Here is a 26700-nt window from a genome sequence, read left to right as displayed (position 1 = left end):
TTGTTAAAACTATGCTTGGGCTTTCTGCAGCAGGAGCAGTAAGCATATAAACTAAACCTGGAGATAAAAGTAGTAGAATGAAGGGGAAAACTATCTACCTCCATTTTTTCAGGAGTCTTGTAGCAGCTACTGTTGTCAACAGGACCTGTATACATGTATCCAAGCAGGGAAAATAATGGATAATGAAACTCAGGACTTGAGATAGCCAATCTATCCATTCATGTGGGGCTTTTATGAAAAAGTAAAGGCAAAACCTGACTATGTTTCTAATCCTTGTGATTATTAAACCAAAAAAAGTGTATTTTGTCTTCCTGGGTGCAAAAAGCAGCCCCACCACTCACAGTGATAGTGTGCTAGTTGATAAATTATTTTTAAAAAAGGAAATGCAATGTGTAAAATTAAGCATTTTAACTCATTCAAGATAAGTGAGCTGTTGACCTTTTGTTGAGACTCAAATTTGGAAGGGCCAGTTGGTTGCTCTCCACATATGCCTTTGACCTTTCTGCCATAGGTGGCTCTACAAGGCAGCAAAGCCCCAGGACTGATTTTTGACCCCATGAAGCAGACCAAGTGCCCCCAGGACACAACCCCCTAGAAGGATTTCCCAGTGTTGGCTTGTAATAATTAAGAAAAGAAGACGCATTTCTGCGGCCATGACTGCCCTGCCGCACTCCCTGCTGCCGAATCCACCCACAGGTCTGCACTCAGCTGGCACCCTGAGGAGCCCAAACCCATCAGCAGGGCCCATGAGCCGGTGCCACTGGCACTGGGAGCCGGAGCCACCACGCTTTCCCTCATGTCATGGCGGGTCGGCAAAGCCAACAGTGTTGACAAACTCTAGCGGTGCAGTTCTTAACACGGGCGGGAAATATCCTCCTTCATTGCACCTCAAACTCCTTTGACCTGTGAAGCACACACAGCCAACTATAAAACTGCAGAACTCAATTTTCAAATGAAATGCTGAATTAGACACTTTTAAAACACTTACCATGGCCTTACAGAGCTTCAAATTGAGAGGGATTATTCTGCCTTACTCACTTGCAACTTTGGACATTCAAGAAAGCACTTCAACCGATAAAGGAATGACTTTGTTTTCCAGGGTTTCTGTCCTTTTCATTTTAACACAGCTTTATCAAGTTTTATGCTTAAAACAGCAGCAATGCTAACGTGAAATGCACACAGCACATCCCGCATCCTTTGAGCCCCTGTAAGCTGGGCAGTACGTGAGACCGGCAGTTTGCACGGGGAGGCAGGGAGCAGTGGTGCTGCCAGCCAAGCTGCGGACTCATAAATCAGAAGACAAAAAGAATTCATGAATGTTTAAAATCTCATTAATTTTAACCAAAGTTGTTAATGATTGATTAAATACTCTTTTAAAAAAAAAAGTTTTAAAAATCAATTTGACTAACATCCACTGTTTAGAGTAAAGCTGTTTGAAAAGTAGCAAGTGGAGACCTAAATTATAGCTAATAGTTCTATGTTTAATAATGCAGAGTAAGACTGAAAATGCAATTTGATAAGCTTTTTTTTATTACTAAATATGGCCAGCATGCTTTAGAAATATGATTGCAATTTTCAAGTCATGGTTTTACGCGTTTTAGCTGACTTTAAATTTCCATCCTTGTGTCATATGAGACAAATCTCAAGTAAAAAACAATCATGCTCCATTAATGTAGAAATATGTCAGAAACCTTTTCTGAAGAATTTAAAAAGCAAAAACCAAGACGCTGGAGCTAGCTAACTGCATCCACAGCTGTGTGAGATACAGTATCACTTTCTGGTTAATATACAACCCTGCCAAATTTTACAAGTGTGTGACTAGCTGCAAGCCATGTGTTTTATATTACTCTTCCTAATCAACGGCAATAAGCTCTCACTTAGGAAAAGTTCAAATTATTTAATTCAAAGTTCCTTGTTTGTCATTTGAATCAGGAGCGTAACCAGTGATTTAAATCACTTCAGCTGCAAAGAGCCTTTGCCGACTGGCAGCCAGCACCGTAAGGGCTGTGGGATACTGGTGGCTGATGGAGCCGTGGCACGGCAAGCCCTGGCCGGGTGGCCAGCCGGCATCTGGGAGAGCCCCCGGCCCCAGCCATGCACAGAGCCGCGCGGAGCCGGCTCCGGCTCCAAGCCAGGCGCTGATGATGTGAACACTTCTATATTGAAGCAACCTCTTCTGGTAGTAAATACAACACGGCGACTCACATGGGCACCTGCAGGAGCAGCACCCACGTTCTTTTAAATGTGCAAAGTGCCCGGTGCACATCAGGTGGGTGCGCTTGACCGAGCAGTAAATAGAACAAAGCGGGTCCTTTACTTGTAGGATCTGGAACATCAAACATATTTCTGACAGGAGCTCTGGTACTCCACCAGAGGCAAACCCACTATTTACACATTTTGCTAAAACTTTCATTAACAGATTACACAAAATTTCTGGGATAATGATTCCTAGTTTACAGGACAGGCTTATTTGCACTCTCCCCATGCTAACACTAGACAGCTTTGCATTAACTAATTTACCAACTGGAATAAATATATTTTTTAAAAGAACACATCCTCATAAAGCTGCCATTTGGCAGCTGCAGACAGCGTGTCAGCCTAGAATTTTTGGAACGTGGTGCTTCCTGCTACAGGCCAGTGTCATGCACACACTGAGGTTTATACTACCTGACAGTGCCAGCAGGTTTGCAGTGATTTGCTGTAACAAGTATTAGATAATGAGCATCTTTCAAGGAAGAAGAAAAGTAGGTAGGAACACAAAATCCTACATTGTGACACAGAAAATTTATTTGCTAAACGCAACATGACAAACTTGGTGTCAATAGTTATTTCTACTGAGCATCACTACTACTGCCTGACAGTGCAATAAAGAGAACTGATCCTTTATGTGTATCTTCACACAGAACGTAGTTCCGAGTGCCATTTGTATGTATTTATGATAATTCAAAAATAAGCAATGTTACTAAAAAGAGGAGTGCTGTTCCCACACGCCCCCTCCCCAGGTGTGGCCAGCTGTGCGCGCACGGCTCTCACCAGGCCGCCTGACAGCCGCTCTCATCTCCTGTGCGAAAGCAGGACAGCAATGATGCCAGCTCCCAAAGCCACCGAGCGTTACCATGCCCCTGACTTCTCAAAAATGCACACGCAGCTCCAAAGGCTAAGAGCACGTTGGCAAGGCAAATGCGTGCCTTCGGTCCCAAACAAAACTGAACAAATGCATCCTGCCCCTTGAAAGCAGCAAGCTCTGCAGCTGCTCCTCCAAGACCCCAGAAGACACCAAGTGTCCCCTTTCAGCCGGCGGCAGTGCTGGCACCGGGGGTCCCCATGCCTCGGGGCGCGCAGCTGCCCTGCCAGGATGCTGCTGCCTTGCCTTTTGAGATTCTACCGTCGCGTGACGGCCCCCGAGCTCACGGATGGAGACTTTTCTCCTATTTGAAACACTCATCTAGAAGAAAGTCCAGGCAAGTAATGATGCCTAAAAAATTACCTGTGAAAATACTGCCTCATCTACCCATAACACTACTCACCCGTTCATACATGCACATCTCAAACTTTAAAAAACAACCAACCCCTCTCCTCGAAACACCAAAATCCAAGTAAAGGCAGACCTCTGATGAAGGACATAACTGCCGTGGGGAGAAGTTACAGTTCACGGTGTCGCACATAGTAATTCACACACCGGTTGCAGTTTATACAGAAAATTTAATCTGTGCTCAAAGCAGAAGAGAGAATCCGCGATCCTCCAGCCCGTTACCTCTACGAATTGAAAGCTCGTGCCATCTTGGGTTAAAGCTTTTCAGGAATTGGAAAGCCACACAAATTAACTTCTTAATGATGACCAAGGACGAAGTTGGAGGACCCCTCCCCACCTCACCGTGTGCACTCCAGCCAAGACAAGTGCAACCCCACTACACTCGCCACAAACAAAGCAAATTCAGCTGTCGCAGCCCAATTCCCTGAGATACTGCAACCTCAGCGGCCCTCGCTGCCCACTTCGTGGCTGGGGTCAGGGGCGAGGAGGGCAGGCAAGGCCCGGCCAGCACAGGCAATACACAGAGCTGGGGAGAGGCAAATGCTAAACCTGCACGTTTTACACATACGGTGGCAGCAAACCGACATGAAAGCAGGCAGCTTGCCCCCTTCCCAAATTGGCATGTGCTAATTAATCCAGGCCATTCATCAGCTGCGACAGGCTGCCAGCACACACAACCAACAGAAGTGAAGAGCCTGTTTCAACTTGCAAGGGTGCAAAACTCATAGCATGAAGCAAGCAGGTGGGTAATGGCTCCATTTTACACCTGAGGAAATAGCCCTGGAGACTGACATGGCATCCCGGGATAACAGAGCCAGTAGCAAGCCTGGAAATAACATTAAATCACCTCATTTCCTCTCTGCAGTGTTGCTATCGCCATCGTTGCAGGGCAGCGTTACACCAGATCTTCTACCCAGGGAAGTTTTTGACTATGTGCATTTAAAAGCCTAAATCAACAGCTGACTACTCACCGCTCAACAGAAGAGGCTATTGTAAAAATTAAGTCTTTACAGACCAGGGAGAAGCCATCGGGGGTTTTAACCGCGGCTCCCACACGATGCGGAGGAAGGCGGGCCAGGACGCCAGCCCTGTAACCTGCGCGCGGGCAGCTGAGCGCTGGTGGCCAGATGCGGGTCTGCCCAGGGACCTGTGCAGGCACAGGCCTCCTCACACAGGTACTTCCACGGCAGAAGTTACCTGGAATGATGGAGAAGCAACCCCACGCAATACAGGGCAGGAAGGGTGAGCTCAGAGAGCAGAAGGAGGCCTTAATATTCGTCGTACACGAGGGATGGGAGAACTGGCCCAGACCGATGGCTGGGCTGGCAGGGGACAACTGCACTCAGCTTTTGCTCTTCTTTTTTCTCTGTGTAAAAGAAAAAAACAAACAAAACCGCAGGTACCCCTTAAACTGCATTTGTGGGTACTCTGCTAGCCAAGCCCTGCGCTGCCCGGTGGCATTCCCTGCCGCAGGGTGAAACTGCGGGTACACAGAAGGGTACGGGCAACAACTTCTGAAAAACTCAGACTAGCAGCACAGAAATTACACTGTCTCTAAAAAAAAAAGAGAAAACAAGAAAGAGAAACAGCTATTTAAAAAATATGACTTACTCCAAGTCCTTCTTTTCAGCCTTTCAGCTGCTGAAATTCCTACTTCGTAGGCAGACGGATCTCCTCGCAATGAGGTTGAACAGAGGTGCGGAATCCGGCAGCAGCGCTAACTGAGGGCAAGGTTGTGCACCTCATTCATATAACCACAGTCGTGATCCTCTGGTGCCCACTCTATACTACATTTCATATCAACTCACCTGCAGAAATGTATGAAATTCATGCAAAAAATCCATCTTTTTTAGCTCCCTTCTTTTACAGGCATTATTATTTCAACAGACAGAATGTAATTAGCAAAAGTGCTTCTTGCATTTGTAGGAAACATAATAGTTCAAGTTACTTAGACAGAAAAAATTAAGAAAAAAACTAAGCTAGCTAAAGAGGAATTTTATGTTAAAAGGACAGATGTTAATTAAACTCGTTTTTGATTTGCAGCTGAATAAATCCAAAAGAATAAATCTTGAGGACAAGAACTCTCAGTATGAAAAACATTGTAACATCTGTGAGGCCTCCCAATACCATTCTGCCTTTATGAAATCAATATACAAATTAAAGGCATAACTTGGGCAGTGAAAAAGCTCACACTTCATTTTTGGGCTATCTCCAGATGGCTATTAACCTGTCAAGACACTGTGGAAAAACACTCATACACAAGTGACAGGAACTGAGAAGACCCTGAACTAATCCTTCACAGGTAAGGTTATCTATTAGAAAAAAAACAAGTTGAGGCATGTGTGTGAAACTGGTTGTGTTACTCTGGTTATTTCAGATTCTTCTTGAGATGACATTGAAAGAGGATCCATAAATTTGCAGCCGCGGTAATGTTTGCACGGCCTCCCGTTTGCGTAAGGATAAATTCAAACCCTATTAAACGGAAAAAAATACCTGCATTCTGTTCACCCCCAGCACCAATCCCACCCTTGTTGCCAAAGGAGGCTGCCTCCGCACACAAACAGACCCCCAAAGCCCTCCCAGGCCTCTGCATCGGTTAGAAATTACACCCTCTGGCTCGGCCCCAGCTCCAGTAGAGTTAACGCTTTTAGCACAGCCTCCTCTGTGGCACGACGTTTGCGTTGTAGTATTTCAGCGAGAGATTGCTGTTGCAAACTGCACCTGTAAACCACAGAGCAGAGAGGCCAGCTCTGCCGAGCGGGAGAGCAGCCGCCCTCCGCGCCGCGCCCGCTGCCAGCGGCCCCCGCCCAGACACACGCCCAGGCACCGCCGGGCCTGCGACGACTCCCGGGGCTCTGGCTCGCCTGCGTGCCCCAAAAGTTACCCCGTGCAGCTGGTGGTGGGAAGGATGAAGCGCTGGCACGCGCCAGCCTCGCATTTTGCGCCTTGGGGGCCGCTCGGGAAAGCTCTCGGCGAGACCCTCTGCCCTTGAGCAGGAGGGACCGCGCAGGAGCGGGGGTAACGAAACCACTCGGCTCACCCCCGCGGGGCACACACCGGCCTCTGCTGCTGTCAGAGCAGCCCGACCGAACCCACAGCTCTGTGCCACCGCGCGTTTTCTCATGCACAGGTAAAACACGGTGGGGGTTGGTTTTACAAGGGAGAAATAAGGAGCCAGCGAACAGATCTGAACTGCGTCAAGCTCCTCGAGCACCACCCAAAAACAAGAGGCAGCGCTCCCCAGAGCCCTCGCCTGCCCTGCAAGCGCTGCCCAGCAGCCCCAGCACAGGCCTTGCTGGGGCGATGCGGTGCCAGCAGCCCCAGTCGCTCCCGGGCCTCCTCACCCCACATCGGACACCATACACACCCAGAGCTAGCAGTGGTGAGAAATGATCGAAGAGGAGAAAATAATGTGGACGTAATTTTGGAGGAACAGAGTAATTTATTTTGCATCTGTAAACCAGCAGGAAAATGCTTCAGCATGGTAGCGGAGGCTTTATTATTAATCCTTTGCACCACATCTTCTGTGTGGCAGAAGGCTGGGGATACTTGGAGGCTGTGTGCGCTACTTGGTGTTTACTTAAAAGATGAAGGGATTCAATGTCAGGGGATATATGATCAAAACACACTGTACCTACAAACAGAAGATTGACGTGAAAGACCACGCGTGTGTTTGTGCACATAAAGCCCACTGACACCACCAGGGCAGCATTTTTATGTTCAGGATGTTTCCTCCTCCCAAGAATTTGCATGGCAGATGAGGTTATGGTCACACAAAGAAATCTGAAAAGTTGATTTTAATCAGTAGCGTAATCAAAGCCTCGCTATTGCAAAATAATATGATTAAACACTCCATTATTTCAAACGCCACAGAACTAAGCAGATCCTTGGAGGGGAGTACTTTTGTGCACTAATCCATGCATGTAATTATCGATATGCTTTCCCATGCCCTATTCAAATGCTCTCCCCTGAGGCTTTTCCTCCACTTACACTAGGGAGGGGAAAAAATGCCCATCAGTTCAGTTTAAAGAACAAGTTGTATAACTCTCTCTGATCTACTGCCCGGAGGACCCAATAAGGAATTCTACCAGCTGTAACGTCAGAAGCAAGCGATTGGGCTTTGCTTGTCCCGGCGGCCACCACCGCGTGCCGGCAGCACTGGCAGGGCACGGCGTGCACCCTGTGCTGGTACACGCTGTGACCGGAGATGCTGCCAGAGCACCTGGGCTAATAAAACACTCAGGTCCGAGTGCTGTACTAGACTGCAAGAAAAAGGGTGCCAACAGATGCTTTAATACAAGGGTGCATGCCTTTAATGAATCTTAAGCATGTAAAAATTAAAAGCAATTAAAGAATAAGTAATTTGCTCTGAAAGACATCAAGAAGATCCAAACCAACGCCCGCACTGGGTTTTGGGTACATGTATCAACTTGCCAGTGCTGAGAACAGCACTGGGCTGGCAACAGCACTGCCATGGTCAGACAGATGTGTTGCTACCAGCCTCCTTCTAGAGCAAACCATCTAGAAAACAAAAATCACCAAATGTAGTCAAGAGCATGAAAGACTGTATATTAAAAACAGCAAAGAGAGGTTCCAGCACAAGCGCATCCCCTGTGCCCACAGCCAGGACCCTCACAGAGCTGCAGTTGGGAAAGGGCAAGGTGTTGGGCACAAACGAGCGCATCTAAAGCCAGCGTCATTCCCCACTCAATGCAGTTTAAAATCAAACTATCTGGAAAAAAGCAGATTTCCATTTTCTGGTGATTTTAATAGACTAATAGAATCAACAACCAGAGTATTTTGGTTGCTGCTAGCACACAGGCAGCACCTCTCTAAGGAATGTGGGGACACAGTTCTTGAAACTAATATGTTTACTAGCAGCCAATAAGATCACAAAATGACACATTTCTTCTGCTTCAAGTTAAAAATACAAAGGAAATTTCAAACATTTAGAAGCTAACGTTATTCACTTTAATCTTTAAAAATGGAACACCATCTGTTGTCATCAGATTTACACTACAGATCTCAGATATGTACGTTTATGTGTTGGTACAAAAAGCTGTCAGCAACCCCAGTGCAAAAGTGAAGATCCTCTGTTTCTCTCTGAAGCTCAGGAGATTACAACTACTAAACCTGAAAAACTTAACCAAAAGGTTATTCATGAGAAACACAGTATCTACAAAACAAAAAAACCAGTACTCCCTTGCCACAAACAAAACCCCATACCAGTAAAAACACAAAACTAAACCCCTACAACCTGCGAACACCACAAGCTGTGGATATTTGGAGGTACTGTTGGGAGAAACTTATCCCAGAAATTCCTGAACCTCAGCAGCCACCTATTTCTGATCCCTGCAGTCCTCTCCCTTGGCACTTTTGATTTCTGCATGCCAACGCCTCCAGCTTTGTGGGTTATGCGAGGTACAGGTTATATGAGGTGTGGGCTATGGGAGGATTTAATTTCAAGTATCAGCATTTTTCATGCAATGCAGGTTCCATAACTACAGGCTATAATGCAAGCAAGAAAAAAAAAATGACATTCTCATGTCAGCAGAGTCTCAAAAATTAGTGTGGGCTGGCTGAAAATTTGTAGAACAAACAAAACATAGCACACATCCTTATTATAAACTTATTATGCAAGTTGAGTCCAGGTAGTATGTAAAACTGAATTCAAAGTTCAAGTTATTTTCTGGATATACACTGCCCATTTCAAATCTAACCCAAGTTTTAAGGAGGTAACAGTCCCGAGCGGCCAGGCTGGGACACCTGCCAGGGGCTAGATTTACAGGAGCAGTCAAAAGCCAGACCCCTTATAGCGTCAGATCATTAGTAATTTTAAAATAAAAAGGCCTTGACCTTTTTTCAAAAAATTATGCAGTCTGATGAAAAGCCATCTTCTCACTTTTCTAAAGTCAAATAAGAAATCTTGGAAAAATAAAATCTTACCTGTATGATGCTAATGATCACATTTCTCATGTTTCTAACATCTAGTTTTTTGTGCCTTTGAAGTTAATACAACAGGAGAGGATTTAATAATAATTTTTTCCCTGTGACATACTCTGCCCTGCTGGCATTTCTTGATTGAAAGACTGGAAGTAAATCTGGCTTTGACCTATGAAACTAAGGTCTATTAGACATAAAAATCCAATTAGTGCTACAAAAATTAAGGCATACCCTTTCCTCAGTCTCATTTACACCAATATAGACTTTTTTGCTTTCTGTCAAAGGTGAAGGACACAACTGAATGACATGATTTTTTCCATCTCATTAATATATTGATTTTAATAAGGCCAGACAGGTAGGCCTATACAAGTGCTGATTCTGTCAGTGGCCAAAGTTGCCAGGACCATGAATATTGTCACTTATAGATTGATAAATGGACTACACGGACTAATTGTATTTCAGCATCACTGGACAGATGGCAAATCTTACAGCCATATGGTGATTATTTCCACTGCACTCGAAGTATATTAACACTTACCAAAACGTTTAAAGTGATGACATGATCTAAAATAATTTTTCCATGAACTGGGATAAAAACGATGGGCTCAGATGGGCCAGCACGCTGGGGCTGGGCTCCCTCCCAGGACTCCCCTTCGGTGCAGGCTCGAGGGCCTGCGGGTATCGCAGAGTTATTGATGAAGCCGGCTGCGTGCTGGGTCCTCGGCTGGAGTCCAGCGCCATTGTGATAGCCAGGGGATAACATCCCTCATTTTAGCTATTCTGCATTGCTCTTATTTAGCTGCGGCTATTTGCTGCTTGATACACCAGCTGCCCCGTGAGTTGGCAGCCCTGATACATATAGTTTCTTTTCCTGGTATTTTTTTCTAAATCCTTCTCTGCTCTCTGGCTGCAAACACGTTGAAGTCATTGTCCTATTTTTAAAGGTAGCCACATACCGAGCCCCGGCCCATGCAAATGCAGTGGAGGACTGCCCAAACCATGCACATTAGGGTCTCTGGGGTAGGACTATACATGCACTATATGCATTTATCTGTCTCCACGTCTGCTCACAAAAGAGGAATCAAGCGGGAGAGGACAGAGCTATCCCCCAGCAATCCTGTGAAACAAAACAAACCGGCTGGATGGTGACCAGAGGCTCATCCTGCTCACTGCTGACTGGATATGCCATTGCTAAATTCTGCAGTGCTACTTCAACACGAAGCCAGTCGCTCACCGTATTCACCGAATGCAAACAAAGCACTCGATGGATAATACGTCTGGCTGACACGCATCCCACATGACACAACCTGCTTACGGCTGCATCCTTTACTAATACTTTTGCTGGGGGCTTTGAACCTTTTATGAGATTTATGCAGCAGTGAATTCGCCCTTCAAAAGAACAGGAGAGTACGTGCAGGAGACCTGATCCTCTTCTGCTCTAAGTTATTGCTTATTTATACCAAACAAACATGAGCAAAATCAGCTCAATAAATTCTAGACGGACTTCTACACTAGAATGGCCATATTACACAACTCAAGTGATTTTCTGCTTCATTTTCAGAGCAAAATTCTGGACTTTTACTTGTTTTAAAATAGGATTAAAAATTTTCTTGTATTACATAGTAATTTGGTTTGAGAGCACTTTCATGGCAGGAGATTCTTGCTAGTGGAGGCAGACTCCTCCCTTGCTGCTAGAGAAAAAGTTCATGCACCAGTCTCCCCTATTTGCCACAATTATAAGCAAGTCAAGAGGTAGAAACTGCACTCTTTGTAGTCCCTGTGATCTAAAATTAGTGCCTGGTGTTAGTATGCAGAATGGATCAAGTACTCAGCCACTGAGAATAAGGTGCCAACTGGTGAGAAATTCTTACTATGCTTTTTGCACATTCACACTTTAGCACCCTAAGAATGAAATCGATTTGACTTGTAAGGCTTGTATTACAGATCTCTCTTAAACACCGTTTTCTTTTAGGAAGAGTTACTACCCCTGAAAGGCAGCAAAAGAGCATTTCAGTTGCCCACTTCTCCCTAGACAACCCAGACCGGCCCCGTGTTCTCCCATGTGCCTCCCCAGCCATCGCTTTGACCCGGGCTCGAAGCTGCTGCCGCCCCGGGCACCAGCTGCGCTCTCCTCCCCGCAGGGAGCCGCAGCAGCTCCAACGTCACCGCGGGGGAAAGAGCAGTGCCAAAAGGAGAGAGAAAAAGAAAAGAAAGGGAGGAAAAGTAACTTAGATCCAAGGTGCAAAGTTTGGACCGCCCTGTTTACCTCACGGAAATCAATCATTCTTTTAAGGAATGACAGGCAGCACTGAACCATCCCAAATCGTTCCCAGCAGTCGTGTGTCTATTTTCTCTTCTGGCCAATAATTCAGAGGTCACCCTGTAAAGCAGTTGACGAGCATAAACTCTTTCCAGTACAACCTCACGTCACTTATGCTAATTTAACAGTTATTTGAAAGTGTGTTGCAAATCAGTGCCATGTTACTTTGATATTTCACAGAAGAAGCCTTCTAGATTCACACAACATTGCTCTATGTCTTAAGGACAAGGATGCCAATTCATAAGGCAGAGAGGAAAGACCAAACAGGGAATGCAAAATGGATTAGATATTTTGAGTCTGTTCCAAACTCTAAGCTTAAAATATAAAAACTTTGGCAACTTCTCCCCCATAGAATTTGAAATGCTAATTTCTAACTCAATGGAGAAAAGTTCTTGCAAAGATCTGAACAATACATGTGCAGGATTACTGCTCTGAGACTGAAAAATTCAGAACAGACCTTCCCTTATAGAGGGAAAAGCAGGTAACCACAACCGCAGGAAAGGTGTTCACCCCAGGCTTCATGAGGAGCTCGGTCCAGCTGAAGAAGGAAGCCCTCCCCACAGCCCTCTGCAAAACCGCAGGCTTTGCAGAGAAGTCTGGGGAGGCCAAGCAGGGCGAGAGAGATTCTTGGGAGCACCAGGCTGCATACGACTAAGTCCTTGAAAGCTGATGCAACTTCCATAACATGCAATTTTGAAGGTGTCGGAAAACAGGTGCTCAGAACTTTCTGCCCAGGGAACATCTTTGAGGATTGCACGGCAACTTTAAAGACATTTTTTGTCCTTCGGATCTCTCAGAAGACAAAGTGGAATTATACGTTACGCACAAACACCCAAAACACCCATTCCCTTGCTCCAAAGCACAGAGGAAGGTGGAAGAGGCACAGAGGGAAAGGAAAACTCCCCAGGGAATCATGGGCTCACACACACTTCTGGATCTGCCTGGGAAGAGGTAAGCAGCCTCCCCGTCTACGCCAAGTGACTCCCAAACCAAGAGCTCCCTTCCTGGAGCATGGACCCTTGCTCTGTAGCTGTTGTGTTTCATGGTAACTGAGATTACAGATTCAAGCTTTTAACTGAATTTCCTTGAATTTGGGTGGGTGTAGTAAAGTGTCAAATCCCTGTTCTCAGCCAAGCCAGTATCTGTTTGTCTTTAAAAGAACCATAAACCAAATTAGACTCCCTTTTTATGTATTAGTACCTTTAGAAGATCCCTTAAATACAAGTTGATAAAGACCACTTCCATAAACAACAGGAAACACAAAATTATCTATCTCCTGTAATGGACTACATAAGTGACAAACAGCTGTCACACACCAAAAAAAAAATCATGAAAAGAGAGAGCTCTCATTCCATGTGTGCCGTGAAGTTTTAGGCAACTAAATCATCTTTATTGTTTCAGAAAATAATAATTTTCTCCCTACCCCAGCTGGAGGAGAGGGGATTATTATGACAATCATTGGATTACACGTATACCTAAGTATAGTCTAAAGATACTTTTATCTCCTCGTCGTATACTCAAGGACAACAGTTGTGCTCTTGGGGGTACGTTGCACCCCTGAGGACCTCGGGGCTGCTCTATCTGGGCAGAAACCTCCTGACAGGTCACGGAGGAGTATTTCGGCTTTGGGGCAACCAGGGGTTTGGACTATGTGAAGGTGTAAGAGGTGGGGGCTTTACTTGGAGGGGCAGTGCGTAGGTACACCCCGGTTAGAGACGGGCGATGGCAAGGCAGAGACGGGGGACAACTACGCTGTTGCCACCTTTGCACCGGTGGCTGAACTACCCACCAGAACACAGCTGCTGCCTCGTCTTTAGACACCACCACCTCCGAAATAAACAATAATAAGGTGTCCAACTCTCCCCAGGTTTACCCACACCTCCTCCAAGCAGCCCGGAGCCGCCCCACAGCCCCGGGTGCTGGCCGGTGACATTTTGCATGTCTCCTCTCAGAGCATTTCTCCTTCCCCCCGCCCCCCCATGCTCTCATTGACAGTTTTCAATATCACAAACAGATCACATGTTCCCACTTAAACAACTGCAGGGAGACATTTTAGATGTGTGCAACAGATTTATAGCGGGAAGCCAGAACACAAAAGCCTGATGAAACCAGGGAATGAAACAAAAGCAACAACAAAGTGTTGCTGTTACACATTACAGAGCAACTCGCCGAAAGCAAAGAACTTGAGTCGGTCACTGCAATGCAATTAATATGGAGAGACAGTGTGTCAGTTGAAGTATTACGTTTTTCAAAAGGAAGAGCCTTGCTGAATACTCCCAGCTCTGGCTACACTACCTGTCCTTCTTCCAGGGATGAAACAATCAGTAATGAACACTGAAAATAAGATGCTCATACCTCCATGTAATAAAAGTAACATTTCCCTTCAGAGCCATGCATGATTTAAATTTTTTGTAACCCTCCCCAAAATACAGCATTCCATACCTGATGAGGATCTACTGCAAAGCCCTAAGCAGAGGCAAACAAGTATTTATACAGTAAGTTTGGTAGGCATACACATCATTTCACAGTCCACAAGGAAGAATCCTCAGTACAACTGGAAGTAGCTTTAGGAAAAAATACTGCACAAGCTGGCTGCGTATTTTCAGACATATTCCAAAGAGGCCTTTGCTGTCTTGCTGCACTGATGTACTAAACTTCGCCTGATAAGAATGCAGTTGCAGGACTTCTACTGTTATACTGCAAAAGCTAACGGGGAACACCACCTCGCTTGCTCTGGAGGCTCTCTCGGGCCCCTTGATGTGTAGGCAGAAGCATACAACTTCTACAGAAAATAGAATACATACAACTTCTACAGCAGGGTTCGAGTTTCTAAACCCTGTACGCTGCAGTGAAACTTCCAGACAGAAAGAAAACAGTTTGTCACTTCAGAAATTCTTACAATCTTGCATTTTGATAAGCCACACCAAATAAATAAAATCGGACTAGTGTGTGGGGGAGGCCGGAAAGGAGGATGCGTTGCCACTGAAGTGAACAAGCTTTGCACAGTAACCAGCAGCCACTCCTGCTCACACCTCCATTGCCAGGCCCTCTTTCCCCGTGTCAAATCTGCTTGCTCTTCTCCATGACAAAGCCACAGTTGTTTTGCAGCTAAAGCTCCCAGTCTTGCCAGCCTTCAACATGAAGCCCACAAATCCTAAAACATCTACACAGCAGAGCCTCCTGCTTCCCTATGAGTCATTAAGCAGGCTGTCCCACTTAGTGATGTCATCTAGCAATATCCCTTTTTTTTTAAAACAAATCCTAAAGCGCCTCAAGCATCAATTATTTAAAATATTATCTTCATTTTAATCCTGACCCCAGTGGCAAAATTACCATTACGAAGCATTTCCAAGTGATGCAAGAGGGTCCAATAGCCTCTAATAGTTGCTACGTCAATGAGGAGTAAGCAGCCAGCTACTCGTGTCACACATGAGCTAAGCACAGAGCATCCAAGCCAGCAGCAGTGGGCAGATTTCTCTCTTACAAACAGGCAGAGAGCAGCTAGGATGTGTCATCAAAAATATAATCAGAGATCAACTGCATCATCCAATCTCATCTTGTACATTTTGCATGAGCACATATTACACAACCCCTACTCACACCGTCTCCAACCTGTGCTGGGTGCTGTGTGGCTATGGCGCAGCAGTAACCTTCCCTGATACTAATGGTCTATTCCCTGCCTAATTGCTCTTGCCATTAAAAGTGCTTCTTTAATGCTCAAGCCTAAATGCTTCCTGTCTTCACGTGAAGGCAGTGCCCTCGTCACATTCTGAGATTTAATAACAGGATTGTCAGCTCTTTACAGCGTACAGCTGAATTAGCAGAGAAAAACGATTGAAATACATTCCCCTGAGCACATTTACATCCTAAAGAGCCACGACCAAAACACGGTATAAACGAGTCACACACTGTATTTGCAGTGCACACAGAGCACAGACGCGATGGACAGCCTTCAAGGTGAAAGCAGGCAGAGACTGGGAGGGCACCGTGCACTGTGCAGCAACCTTCAGTACCGAGGACCTTCCCACTTCGCACATGCCCTTTCACAGTCAACAGGAAAACCAGTGGCTGACTCAAAATGCTTACGCGTCCTTAAATATATGTTCAAGGGTGCGGCTATTTATTATAGGCGCTGCATTAATAAAGCCGAATGAATGAATAAAATGAATACACAGCACTGCAGAAAATCTAGATGCAAAACCAGGCTGATGCCCTTGCTCTTGGGTTCTCGGCAAACTCATTGCTCCTCTCTGCCTGTTTCAGTCATGCTGGGAATACACGTGAACAGTTTAAGACACTTTGTCAAATCTTGAACCAGTTAAAACTACCTTCAGTGTAAAGGAACTGAACATCAAATAATTCTTTTTAATATTTCAAATGATGCCTTTGTTATCAGGAGAACTACTCACCATCCTCTTTTCAAATAGAAAGAAGGGCTTGAGGGACATCCCAGCTTTGTGGAGGATATTTTATTTGTAAGTTTTTTCTCAAGTGATAATCAAATGAACAGTGGTAATTAATTAGGTTAGTAGCTGAAAGCAACTTTACTATGATCACTCGCTCAGCATTAAGTTTTCTTTCTGTTCACTCTTTCTACAGCATTGTCTACATGAGCAGATTTTGGTGAAATTTGCACCAGAGCAGTCAAACTAGTTGTGGTATTGGCAGATTTTTCCCATTGTAACTTGATTAATTTATCTCTAGCAGATCCTACAATTTTTTTTCTTAACCCACTGTATCTTTCATGCCAATCATTCCTTCATTATTTCCTTTTGCTGCTCTTTTATTAGCTTGTTTTGTAATTTCTCCCAATCCTATATTTTCCTTGGAGCTTATTCACACAAGAGATTTTTGCCCATATTCAGTTACATGCATCTATCTGTACTGTTATGAACTTCTCCCGTATTTGTGAGAGGGGCGACAAGGTCTCTCACTTGACGGCGGACTTGGACGAAACACTCCAACATTACAGATTTGTTCACTCACTTGAATGCAACCACACCAAAATCTTAAGCACACACAAATCCTTACGATGATCTAGCTATTTGCTCTTTTTTTTTCCTGCCCCACACCCCACCAAGCTCCCTGCCCCTCTAACCTTATTTAAATCATGTTAAATATAAGAAAGGAACTACACATAACAGGTTTTATACATACTGTTGAGGTCAACGGAGTTTTCCCATCCATTTCAGTGAACCCAATATACTGCTCCAGAACTCAAAGTTCTCTGGACCTGACTTTTCCACTGGATTTTGTACAGACACCGGTATCTGTACTCAGAGATACACAATTCTCCAACAGAACAGCAGCCATTTATACCCACTCCGCCAAATAAGAATAGCTACATAAGGAACTAATGCTGTGAAGAACCAAGCACCCCCAGCCAGCTGCTTCAAAAATCATGAGATTAACAGCCTTGGTATCTATCAAACCTCAGTCCCGTCCCTTGAACACCATCACCAGTTGGATGATGCCTGATATTATCTATCCCCCTGAGCTATGCTAGGAACCGAACAGAAGCTGCTGACCTTAAAACCTTAAAAAAGAGTCCCTGAGCTCACAGTATCAAGACAGCTGCGTTTGGGCATACACTTGTCCCAGCCCTGCTTTGAGGGACACCAGCTTTGCAGTGAGAGCCAGGTGCCGTTATCTGCCCGCCACTCCCGGGGTCCCAGGATGCCTCCTTCCCTCATGGACAGGTGGCTCAAACTTTGGAAGGAGCCGGCATGAGACTCCCATGGATTTCCGCGGGAGCTGAACGATGGCCAAGGTGAACTTCCTCTGCAGCGTGCTATTCCCCGCTACAGAGCTTCTTAGGCGAAGCTTATCACCGTGGTACCTAAAGTACTGCTGGTACTGCGAAAGGCCAGCTTGAACACCATCCAAAATTAATGTCTTCCTGTAACACTAGCTTCATCACATCTTCTGCTTCCTTCACCCTCCTCTTTCCTCATCCTCCCATTTGTTTGTCTTTTACTCCCCCAATAAAGCTGTATGTTGGCCGACGGACCTGACTACTGCTAACAGCAGAAGGGAAGAGTGCAAGGCAGACTTTCCTGATGCTCTTAAATGTCACTGCATTAATAAGAACATTACATAGGACTGCTCTCAGCAATACAGGCCCCCAACTGCACCTTTTCATGAAAATATTACAGGAGGGGCATAGTTTTGTTCATGAGTCCAGTCCCCTTAAGATGTTACTTCATTGCTTGGAAACTCACCTTTTCCCACCTTCCTGGAGGAAGGTGTGGACTCAAAGTCCACCTGGGGGAGGCACGGATGGATCCCAGCCGGAGGGGACTAATTTACCACATTAGCCCCTGTGGAAGCAGCACAGAGAAGCCACCTCACATCAGCCAAAAGAAATGTGTGCTATGAGCTAGTTCATCATTAACCTGTACAGCACACGCTTCTACACTGTTGTGCAGCTTTCTGCAAGAATTTCTAACACTCAGAGGCCTGGTTTTCATTTTTATATGATTTATAAAACAGACTTATACTTCAATTTTATTGCTAGAGGGTATTTAAAATAATTGAGTTTTAATCCAACAGATAATATAAGTAACGTCAATGAAGTGATTTACAGGTCTAATCCAAACTAGATACTTGTCACACACCTCATAACAAGAAATATTTTGTAATGGAAAGATAAGGAAATACAAAATAATAAAGACATTAAAATAGTAAAAGAATGTAAGCACAGATGAAGCAGCTATCCAGTACCTCCTTAAATCATCTAATAACTAAACCTGAAGCATCTTTATAACTGGAAAGTTAGGTTAGACTGCTTAAATTGAGGTCAGATTGAATCAGACCACAGCTATTAGATGAGTAGGTACAGCTCACTAAAATCAGAGCCATAGACAAGCAAGCCACTTTCTTGGTTGCGTTAGCCTTTGGCTTGCAACACCAAGAGACAAATCAGGTGGTATTTCCAAAGATTTCTACAGCTGGAAATGCGTTAGATTGAGGTTTGCCAATAGCTCTAGTTTAAGCTCCAAGACTACTGAGGTAACAGCAGTTATCAGATATGCTGGGTAGAAGAAAGTGGTGATTTAGGAAAAGATTTGTTCTCTTAAAGTAAACATTTGTCCAGTGAGATCCTTAACAGTGGCTTGACCCAAATACAATGGTTTTCAGCCAGCAGGAACCTTTACATTGACTTTAACGGGCACTGAATCAGATTTTTTTTTTTTTTGCCTGGACACTGTTTTTTTTTTACATTGTTTTCACAGCCCCTGAATTACAGGCATTAATTTTTTTAAACATGTAAATTACTTTTGTAAAACTTGACACTACCTTGCTGCCTAGTAAGTTGAAGTAAAACAACAGTTTAAATAGCTCAGCTCACAGCTAATAAGCAATTTAAATAGCTTTGCTGAGCTCAAGTAGCTATATCAGGTTTCACAGCACCATCAGTCACTGCCAAATCCATAGGCAGCATTTAAATGAATCATTAGCAATGGTCCCCCCCAGGAAAACAAAAAAAAAAAGGGAGAAAAAAGTATTTGAAGAGCTAAGAGTCAAGTTATTGTTGTCACAATTTCTGTGAGAACGTGCCCCATACGTGACACCCAAATGTGCCCAGGAAGCAAATCCCACTGGAATGCCTGGGACAAAATACATTCTTTCAAGTAAGAAAGACTGAGCTCTGTGCTCTGATCACAACATGCTTCACAAAGACAGGTGAGCACAGAGGTGCCCATTTCACAGAAGGAAAAGCTGGAGCTTGCAGAGGTGAAGGATTTGCCAGCAGAGATGGAACAAGGAGGAACCTGGGGGGGTTGCTCCTGCATCACGTGTGCTAAGCCATGGCTGCAATGACACCATCACAAACATACTTCCAAGTTCTCTTTATGAGAAAGGTGAATGGCAAGATAATGACGTGAGACACTGGCAAAACGTATATCCAAAAAACACCTTGTCTGCACTGCATGTACGAGTGTGTACAACCCACGCTGAAACCCTGGGAATGAATGATGCTGGGAGCTTGATCTCACGTGCACCGGTATAAGACTGAAATAACGTGCTTGAAGTGAAACACATTAAATCAGGATATTGAACTAGACTGGTGAACGTGCCTCATACCTGTACAAGTCTCCATGACCCAACACGGCGTACGCAGCAGCGCAGACACGAGCACAACCAGAGCACTCAAAAGCCTTCAGGTCCTTCGCAGCTTGAACAGCTCTGGAGGCAGAGCAGGACCACGCCGAGCCCAGCGCTACCACTGAGGTACAAAGGGGTTGGCGGACCACTGCGACCTCCCACTCAATTCTCTCCAAGCCACAGCTAAACTGATCTACCAGTATGGAAATGGTTAAAAAATGACGAGAACAACAAAAATGTTTGCCTTTAGAGATGCCCAGGTAAAATGACAGAGGCAAGTTTCCCTTGGATGGATGTTTCTGGCTATCCTGGGCTCAGCGGGGCAGCGCTGCTCCAGACAGGCTTTGATGCTTCTTTCTCCAACCCCAAGGACAGGTTCTGTTTTATTTTCCAGTGGAACTTTACATAATTAAGCAGCAGACGAGCCCTTGTAACCCTGAAGTGAAACACGGGGAGATACTCAGATCTTCTTTCTCCCTCTGCCCCTGTACTTCTATTCAGTACTCCTGGGTATCAAATTCAAGCACATGCATGGCATTTTAAATCATTATTTATCCATATTGTCTCAAATTCTATCACTTTGACAATAACAAACAAATCTATAGTGGGAGTTTGCGTAGTTGGAAGCAGCATGAGGAAGCTCAGAAACTGGAGAACAGTTCCTTGCCACAGGGGGGTGAGGAGAGGCAAGGAAGACAAAAGGTGTAAGAGAACATAATAGGATAAAAATAAAGCAAATTAAGTGTGTGGGTTTGGAATCCCCCAAGACATTCTGGTCGCAAGGATCTCAAACCTATATATAGCTCAAGCCAAAACCACAACGTTAACCTGCGTCTCCTGATTATTTAGCTCACAAACTGCTCTAATGCCAGCATTTGGCTTTTGCCCCCTCGTTAAAGTTAGAGGATAGAAAAAAAACACAGGGCGCATTTTTTGAGAGATCAAGATGAATTGTCCAAGAGGCCGTCACATGCGGTCAGGGACTTCTGGCACGATAAACCCCCCCCCAAAAACCCACCAAAAAACCCCGACAAAAACCAAGCGGGGGGATATTTACACAGACCAGCGAGCAGCCGGCACAGTTCAGGCAAGTTCACCGTGCGCCTCCGGCCGCCCAGAGCTGCCGCTGAACCGGAGCCCGAAGCACGGACAGCGGCTCGGCTCGGCGCGGCGCGCGCGCCCCACAGCCCCGCGCGCTCCAGCGGGGACTCCGCCGCCGGTAAGGCGGAGGGGGTCCGCTTCCCCCGCGGCGCGCCCGCTCCGCTCGTGGCTCTGGCGGGAGCCTGCCCACCGCCGCTCCCAGCGGCCGGTAAATGATTAACGACGTTCTAAACCGCCGGTCTGGGGGAGCGCTGACAGGGCGACCGGGCGCACCTGCGGCGGGGCCAGGGCGGCGGAGCGGCGCCCACGCGTGGGTCGAGGCGCGGGGCCGGGGCGGCGGAGGCGGCGCCCACGCGAGATCGGGGCAGGACGCGGAACCCACGCGGGGGTCGGCGCCCGCGCGTGGCCGGGGCCCGGCGGACTCACCCCATGTCTCGGCACCTTTCGGCGGCGGCGGCACCCCCGGGCGGCTCCCCGCGCTCGGCGGCCAGCGGCGGCCGCGTTCCCACTTCGCACATGCGGCCGCCCCGACACCGGCCCCGGCCCCGGCTGGCTGCGGCTGCCCGGCTGCACGGCGGCGGCGAGGCGTCCTGCTCCCGCTCCCGCTCCTCCTCCCGCCGCCTCCCGCCCCCCTTACATAACCTCCCTCCCGGGCGGCGGCGGCACCGAGCAGCTCCCGCGGCACCCGCCGCCCTGCCAGGCGGCAGCGCGGGGGCGGTGGGGCGGGGCGGCGGGGCGCGCCCCCGGGGCCCCTCCGCTCCCCGCCCCGCGCCCGGGCAGGCGGCGGCGGCCGCGATGAGAGCCGACCTGCGGGCGTGTGTGCCCCGGCTGGGGGGCGAGAAGCCCCGACGGGAGGCTTCAGCCTCTCGTGTCAGGGGGTGCGACCTGCCGGAAGGGGACGGGGCGGCGAGGAAACTTCGGGTGAAGTTGGGGGGTGCCCCCCGCGCGTCCCCGCCCGCTGCCGTGAAGCCCCAACGGCGAGAGGGGCAGCCCAGACCGGCGGTCCCGGACGTGCTCCTCCCGGGACCGGGTTCCCCGGGAGACCGGCTGCTTCCCGGCAACGGCTGTCCCGCACCGGGAGCGCGCCCCGCTTCGGCGGCGGCCCGAGGGCGGATCCCGGCGCTGCCCTTCCGACCCCGAGGCGATGCCAACGCCGAGCCGCCGTCTTGCGAAACGCAGGCAGCCGAGCCCCGCCCGCCATCACGCCCGCCCCGCGCCTCGCACCCCTTTTCCCGGGGAAATGAGGGGAGCGCGGCGCCGCTTGCGCGTGCCGGCCCGGCCATCCCGGGGAGCGTTCGAGCCACGGGGCAATTTCAGCCACGTTTGGGCAATGGTAGGCCCAGCCCCACAGTCGCGATCTGGGTCTCGCACCCCGCCGCCAGCCTGCCGCTCGACCCACAAGTGCCAAGTGTGATCATCAGGAGCGCTGCCCCTCTTTTGGCCCTCCTCAGCCCCCTGCAAACCTCTGCCAGACGCGGTCCCACCGCGATCGTTTCCCTATAGGTTTCATGAAAGTAGAGAGAGGGATGAGTCCTTTCCACTGAGGGAAAAAGGAAAAATAGCACTGGCGTGGAAGAGCTGTGTTACGGCCTCCCTGCCAGGAGGGTGACACTCACAGGCAATCCCAGGACACAAATCCGCAGGAGAGCCAAGGACCTGCTCGTTCGGGTATTCCTAGGACCACGCTACACAGACACACTTGCTCTCTTCTGGGGAGAAGACACCCAGTTCACACATAAGAGGATTTCAACTTCTCCCACACAAAGCTATAATTAATACCCTGCCATCAAGAACGATTATTTTAATCTTTTTTTTAATCTCATGTTGATTTATCCTTTCTTTCAAAGAAAGTTTAGAAGTTGTGGTGAAGGCTTTATATTCACTTGCTTTATCTTGTGTGTCATAACTGGGGTCATCCCCAGTATTACCCAGGGACCTCATGGGAAAACGTAACCAGCAACCCAACACCTTCCAGCGATGGACAATGAAACTCTCTCCCACTCTGACAGACAACTATTTCCTGATGTCTGGAACACCAGAATGGAATTTCAATCCCATACACTCAAAGACTATGCCATGGGGAAAAAAAGGGTGACTTACATAGCCATTTTCAAAAGGCTATGGGATGACACCACTCTAACATACCTGCTCTCTTTACCATGGTCAGGTGGTTACTGTGGATGGAGACGTAACTCCCTACCTAATCACTGACATCTAAAAGACTCCTCATGTCCCATTCTGCCAGCTGCAGGTGAGGTTCCCCTTCCTCCGGCATAGTCATGGCAAAAGTGACAATCCTTTTGTGCCCACGATGGGCCGCAGCCTTGAATATTGCTTTGGTCCGACCATTCCTCTCGTCTTGGGGAAACAGTGAGGGGTAGCGTTCCGTGAGGTAAAAAAAAAGCAGCCTGGCAATCTTGTGGAAAAAACTTCCACCATAAACCGGATTATTTTATCTCACTATTTTACACTATTTACTTCATTTTGTTAAATTACATACTCCATTCGTCAGAGAGGGGTTGCCTTAGTCATCCCTGATTAATCAGCTCGCTTTGGTGAGTATCCGGAAGCTGTGTTTTATGAACCAGCACTGCATGTGACTTACAAATATCTAATGGATTTGGATCAAAATGGGGTAACACACTTACTATGTGTGCCATGATGAAAGGAAAATTGGAAATTGGAACTGCAGTTGCCTTAGAATTTTCTAATGTGTTAATTTTTCCCCATCTTGCATTCAAGAGTGTATTTTCATCCCCAATTATAAAAATAGCTCAAGTTTATGGAAGCATAATTGGCTGTGAAATTCGCATGATACAAAATTTAGTATATTGCTTTTGTTCATAAGGTCTTCCCATCTGATTTATGCTCTTTTCAGAACTGTCTTCTAGAAGAGACAAGTTACGGTCCCGTTTCTCAAGGACCCTGGGACATTCGGTCTTGCAGGCAGCGAGTTAACACGGTTTTCTGCTCATATCTCGTTTCTGTAAGTGCACGCTCTTCATCTGAAATTCTCTCTATTCTTCCAAATGGGTGAGATACTCCTCTTTCTGAAGTGTGGCACACTGTTGTTGTCCTCTTATCTCTGCCAAAAAGAGGATGAAGTCCTGTCCTCAATTTAAGTCAACGGTAAAAGTGCCATGGATATGAATGAGGCCCAGATCTCATGCAAACCATTAAACATTATCGATATTGAATAAAGCCATTGCTCTACAGACAGTTCCATCTTGACCTCCTCCGCCATCACAAAGAGTCCTAATTTGTGTATAGTTCCCATTGATTTGCATTATTTTACTGTAATTTAGTATTCAATTTTTTAAAGTATTTTGAGTTCTCTGTAAATGAGAACTATAAATATGCTATCAAAATTAATCAGTTCTTAAGCTTTTGTATGTGACATGATATTTCATTTCCGATTTGGCTCCGATGCAGGATGTGTACATGATGGTAATTCAGTCCTCATTTTGTATTCACAAGTGTGCTCTTATTACTGTGGCACGGGTTCAGGAAGACTTAAAATACTGAAGGCACAGGATCCCTCGGTATGATTCCAGCTGAGCAATAAAAATATCCACATTCTGTAAATGGGTGTAACTTCTTTAGATGAGAAATTTCTCCTATTCCCACGGGCCTCCTAAAGATATAATTTTTTGATTCTTGGATACAGGGTGAATATCCTTTTCAGAAAACTGATCTAGCAATCAGGAGTATGTACCCAGTCTGCATTCTGAAAAGCAAAGAGCTCACCGGTCTCTTCCTCTCTCTCAGTTTTTCTGTTCTCTCCTTTTGTTTGGCTTTCACTATTGTCCTCTTTTGCCACTCTATTTTAGATATCGTTTTATTTCAGAAAACCTGCTGTTTAGTCTTTTTCAAATCTTATACTTCAAGACACTCATGTCCCTGTTTCCCATGGCAGATAGTATTAAATAAAAAATTCAATACTGTGATTTTCTCTTTTTTCCAACTAGACTGATGGAATTTGCATTTTTTTACTCCAACAGAACCATGCCATTTCCTTTTTTTTTTCTTTGACAAATAACCAACCTTTTTCAAGCTCTAAATCTTATCCAAAAGTTTAACCAAAAAAGCTTTGGGGAATTCTTGATTTTTACATTTGAAGCAGAGAATTAGTTTTCAAAATCCCTTGATGAATGGAGAATTAATGTAATTATAGTATCACTGGATATAAAATTTTAAGGATGAGCAACTGAGAAAAGAAAGGATTTTAAGTCAGACTGTTTAAAACGCTCTGATTTACTATTTTTGTTGTTAAAACCTACTTAATCCAATATCTAATAAACAATTTGGACAAAGGATCTATTTGTTTTAAAAAAACAACACTTCTGTCCTTTCAATTAAAATGTCAACACTCACAATAAACATCTGAGACCTTCAACAAGTCCTCCACCAAGACAGAACCCCCCCCAAAGCTGACATTCATGTGGTTCCTGAGGTAAAAGCAGTTCTCCTCTCCACTCCCCTCCAGAAATAATCCAAGAACAATCATTTAGGACTACTATCTGTGTCTTTAAAAGTAAAGAGGGAGAAGCCCATTTTTAAAAGCATTTTGTCAATCATCTTTAAAAGAGTAGGTTGAACACTCTCTTATTATTCATTGCAGTTTATTCTTATATGTATAATTACTTAGTGCCAGGAAGCTCCTGTCTGAGTAATAGAAGGTACACAAGCGTTCTACCTCACTTGCAAAAAGTTGTCCTGTAAAATATGCAAATATCAGTTCAAAGCAGATTTTTATGTAAATGCAAAAAGCTGTCATTGTCACACTGTGCTATACACTGCCTTCTCAATGAAGACAAATACACAGCTAACAAAAAATAATATTAAATAAGAATTTAGAAAAAACAGACATCCAGTACAGTGTTGAAGGCTGCAAAATTGTAAGAGGCTGATGGATTTCTAATAATACTGGCGCAGTCAGAGAGCATCTGTCAGCATTAATAAACAATTTGGGACAGATTGTCGAGGCATCCACCATTTTTTGGTCTACTAGAAATCCGGCCTGGGACACATGCAGGAGTGCACGCTGAACCTGAGCATTTGTAAAGGTGGTCCCGTACTTGGAGTAAACCTTGTTCCCTTTAACAGAGCTATTTCTTTGTACTTAGAAGGTAAGACAGAGAAAAGAGATACTCCCAACTCTCCTTCTTAATGTTTTCACTGATGTAGACACTTTGATTGTGTCTCCTCCACTGTAAAGCAAGTAAGTTTGGTCAGTCATGACCAAATGATGACAGATTTCTTCTGTACCTAGTGGGTCTTGCTGCTCTTCTCTGAAATCATGCTAATTTGAACTGGTTTTGCAATGGGCAGACTGGGACGCTGCAGAATAGGTGAGGAGCACTGCATGCAAAAGCCTCCTTGCAGCTTGCATTTGAGTTTATGGACTTGTTTCATACACATCCTGATACCGCTGGTTTTGAGCACATATACATGAGTGGAGATCTTCATAAACCCCTCGCAGTAATGCACAGCTCTCCCAGCTGGTGAGCTGGATCCTGAAGCGCTCCTCAAAACTATACCAAATATGTCCAGTTTTCCCTTTCCAATATGCAGTGCTTTGCATTTCACGGGTCACTTTAGAAGCTATCGGCTTTTCCACTCGAAGTTTATTTTGGTCATTTTCTTTTTAAATCCAGAAAAGAAGGGAAAAAAAAATGTCCATTTCATCTGTGAG

The 26700-nt window shown here is 45.9% G+C and overlaps 1 protein-coding gene across 1 annotated transcript in view; it reads right to left on the bottom strand.

Annotated features, from left to right (window-relative positions):
* The window catches only part of HOMER2 (homer scaffold protein 2), a gene marked incomplete at its 3' end in the record, with an annotated part of 60687 nt that extends 38568 nt beyond the window's left edge, over positions 1-22119 (bottom strand). Inside the window, exon 1 of the mRNA XM_082005153.1 lies at positions 21432-22119. Coding sequence (XP_081861279.1) covers positions 21432-21523 — 92 coding nt within the window. The 5' untranslated portion in view covers positions 21524-22119. The remainder of the gene's footprint in view (positions 1-21431) is intronic.
* Between the last annotated feature and the right edge of the window lie 4581 nt (positions 22120-26700).

This window comes from Phaethon aethereus, assembly GCF_964289735.1.
Source record: "Phaethon aethereus genome assembly, chromosome: 12".
Classification (NCBI taxonomy): Eukaryota; Metazoa; Chordata; class Aves; order Phaethontiformes; family Phaethontidae; genus Phaethon; species Phaethon aethereus.
The sequence above is the reverse complement of the archived record's forward strand: the minus strand, read 5'-3'. Positions and strand labels throughout refer to the sequence as shown.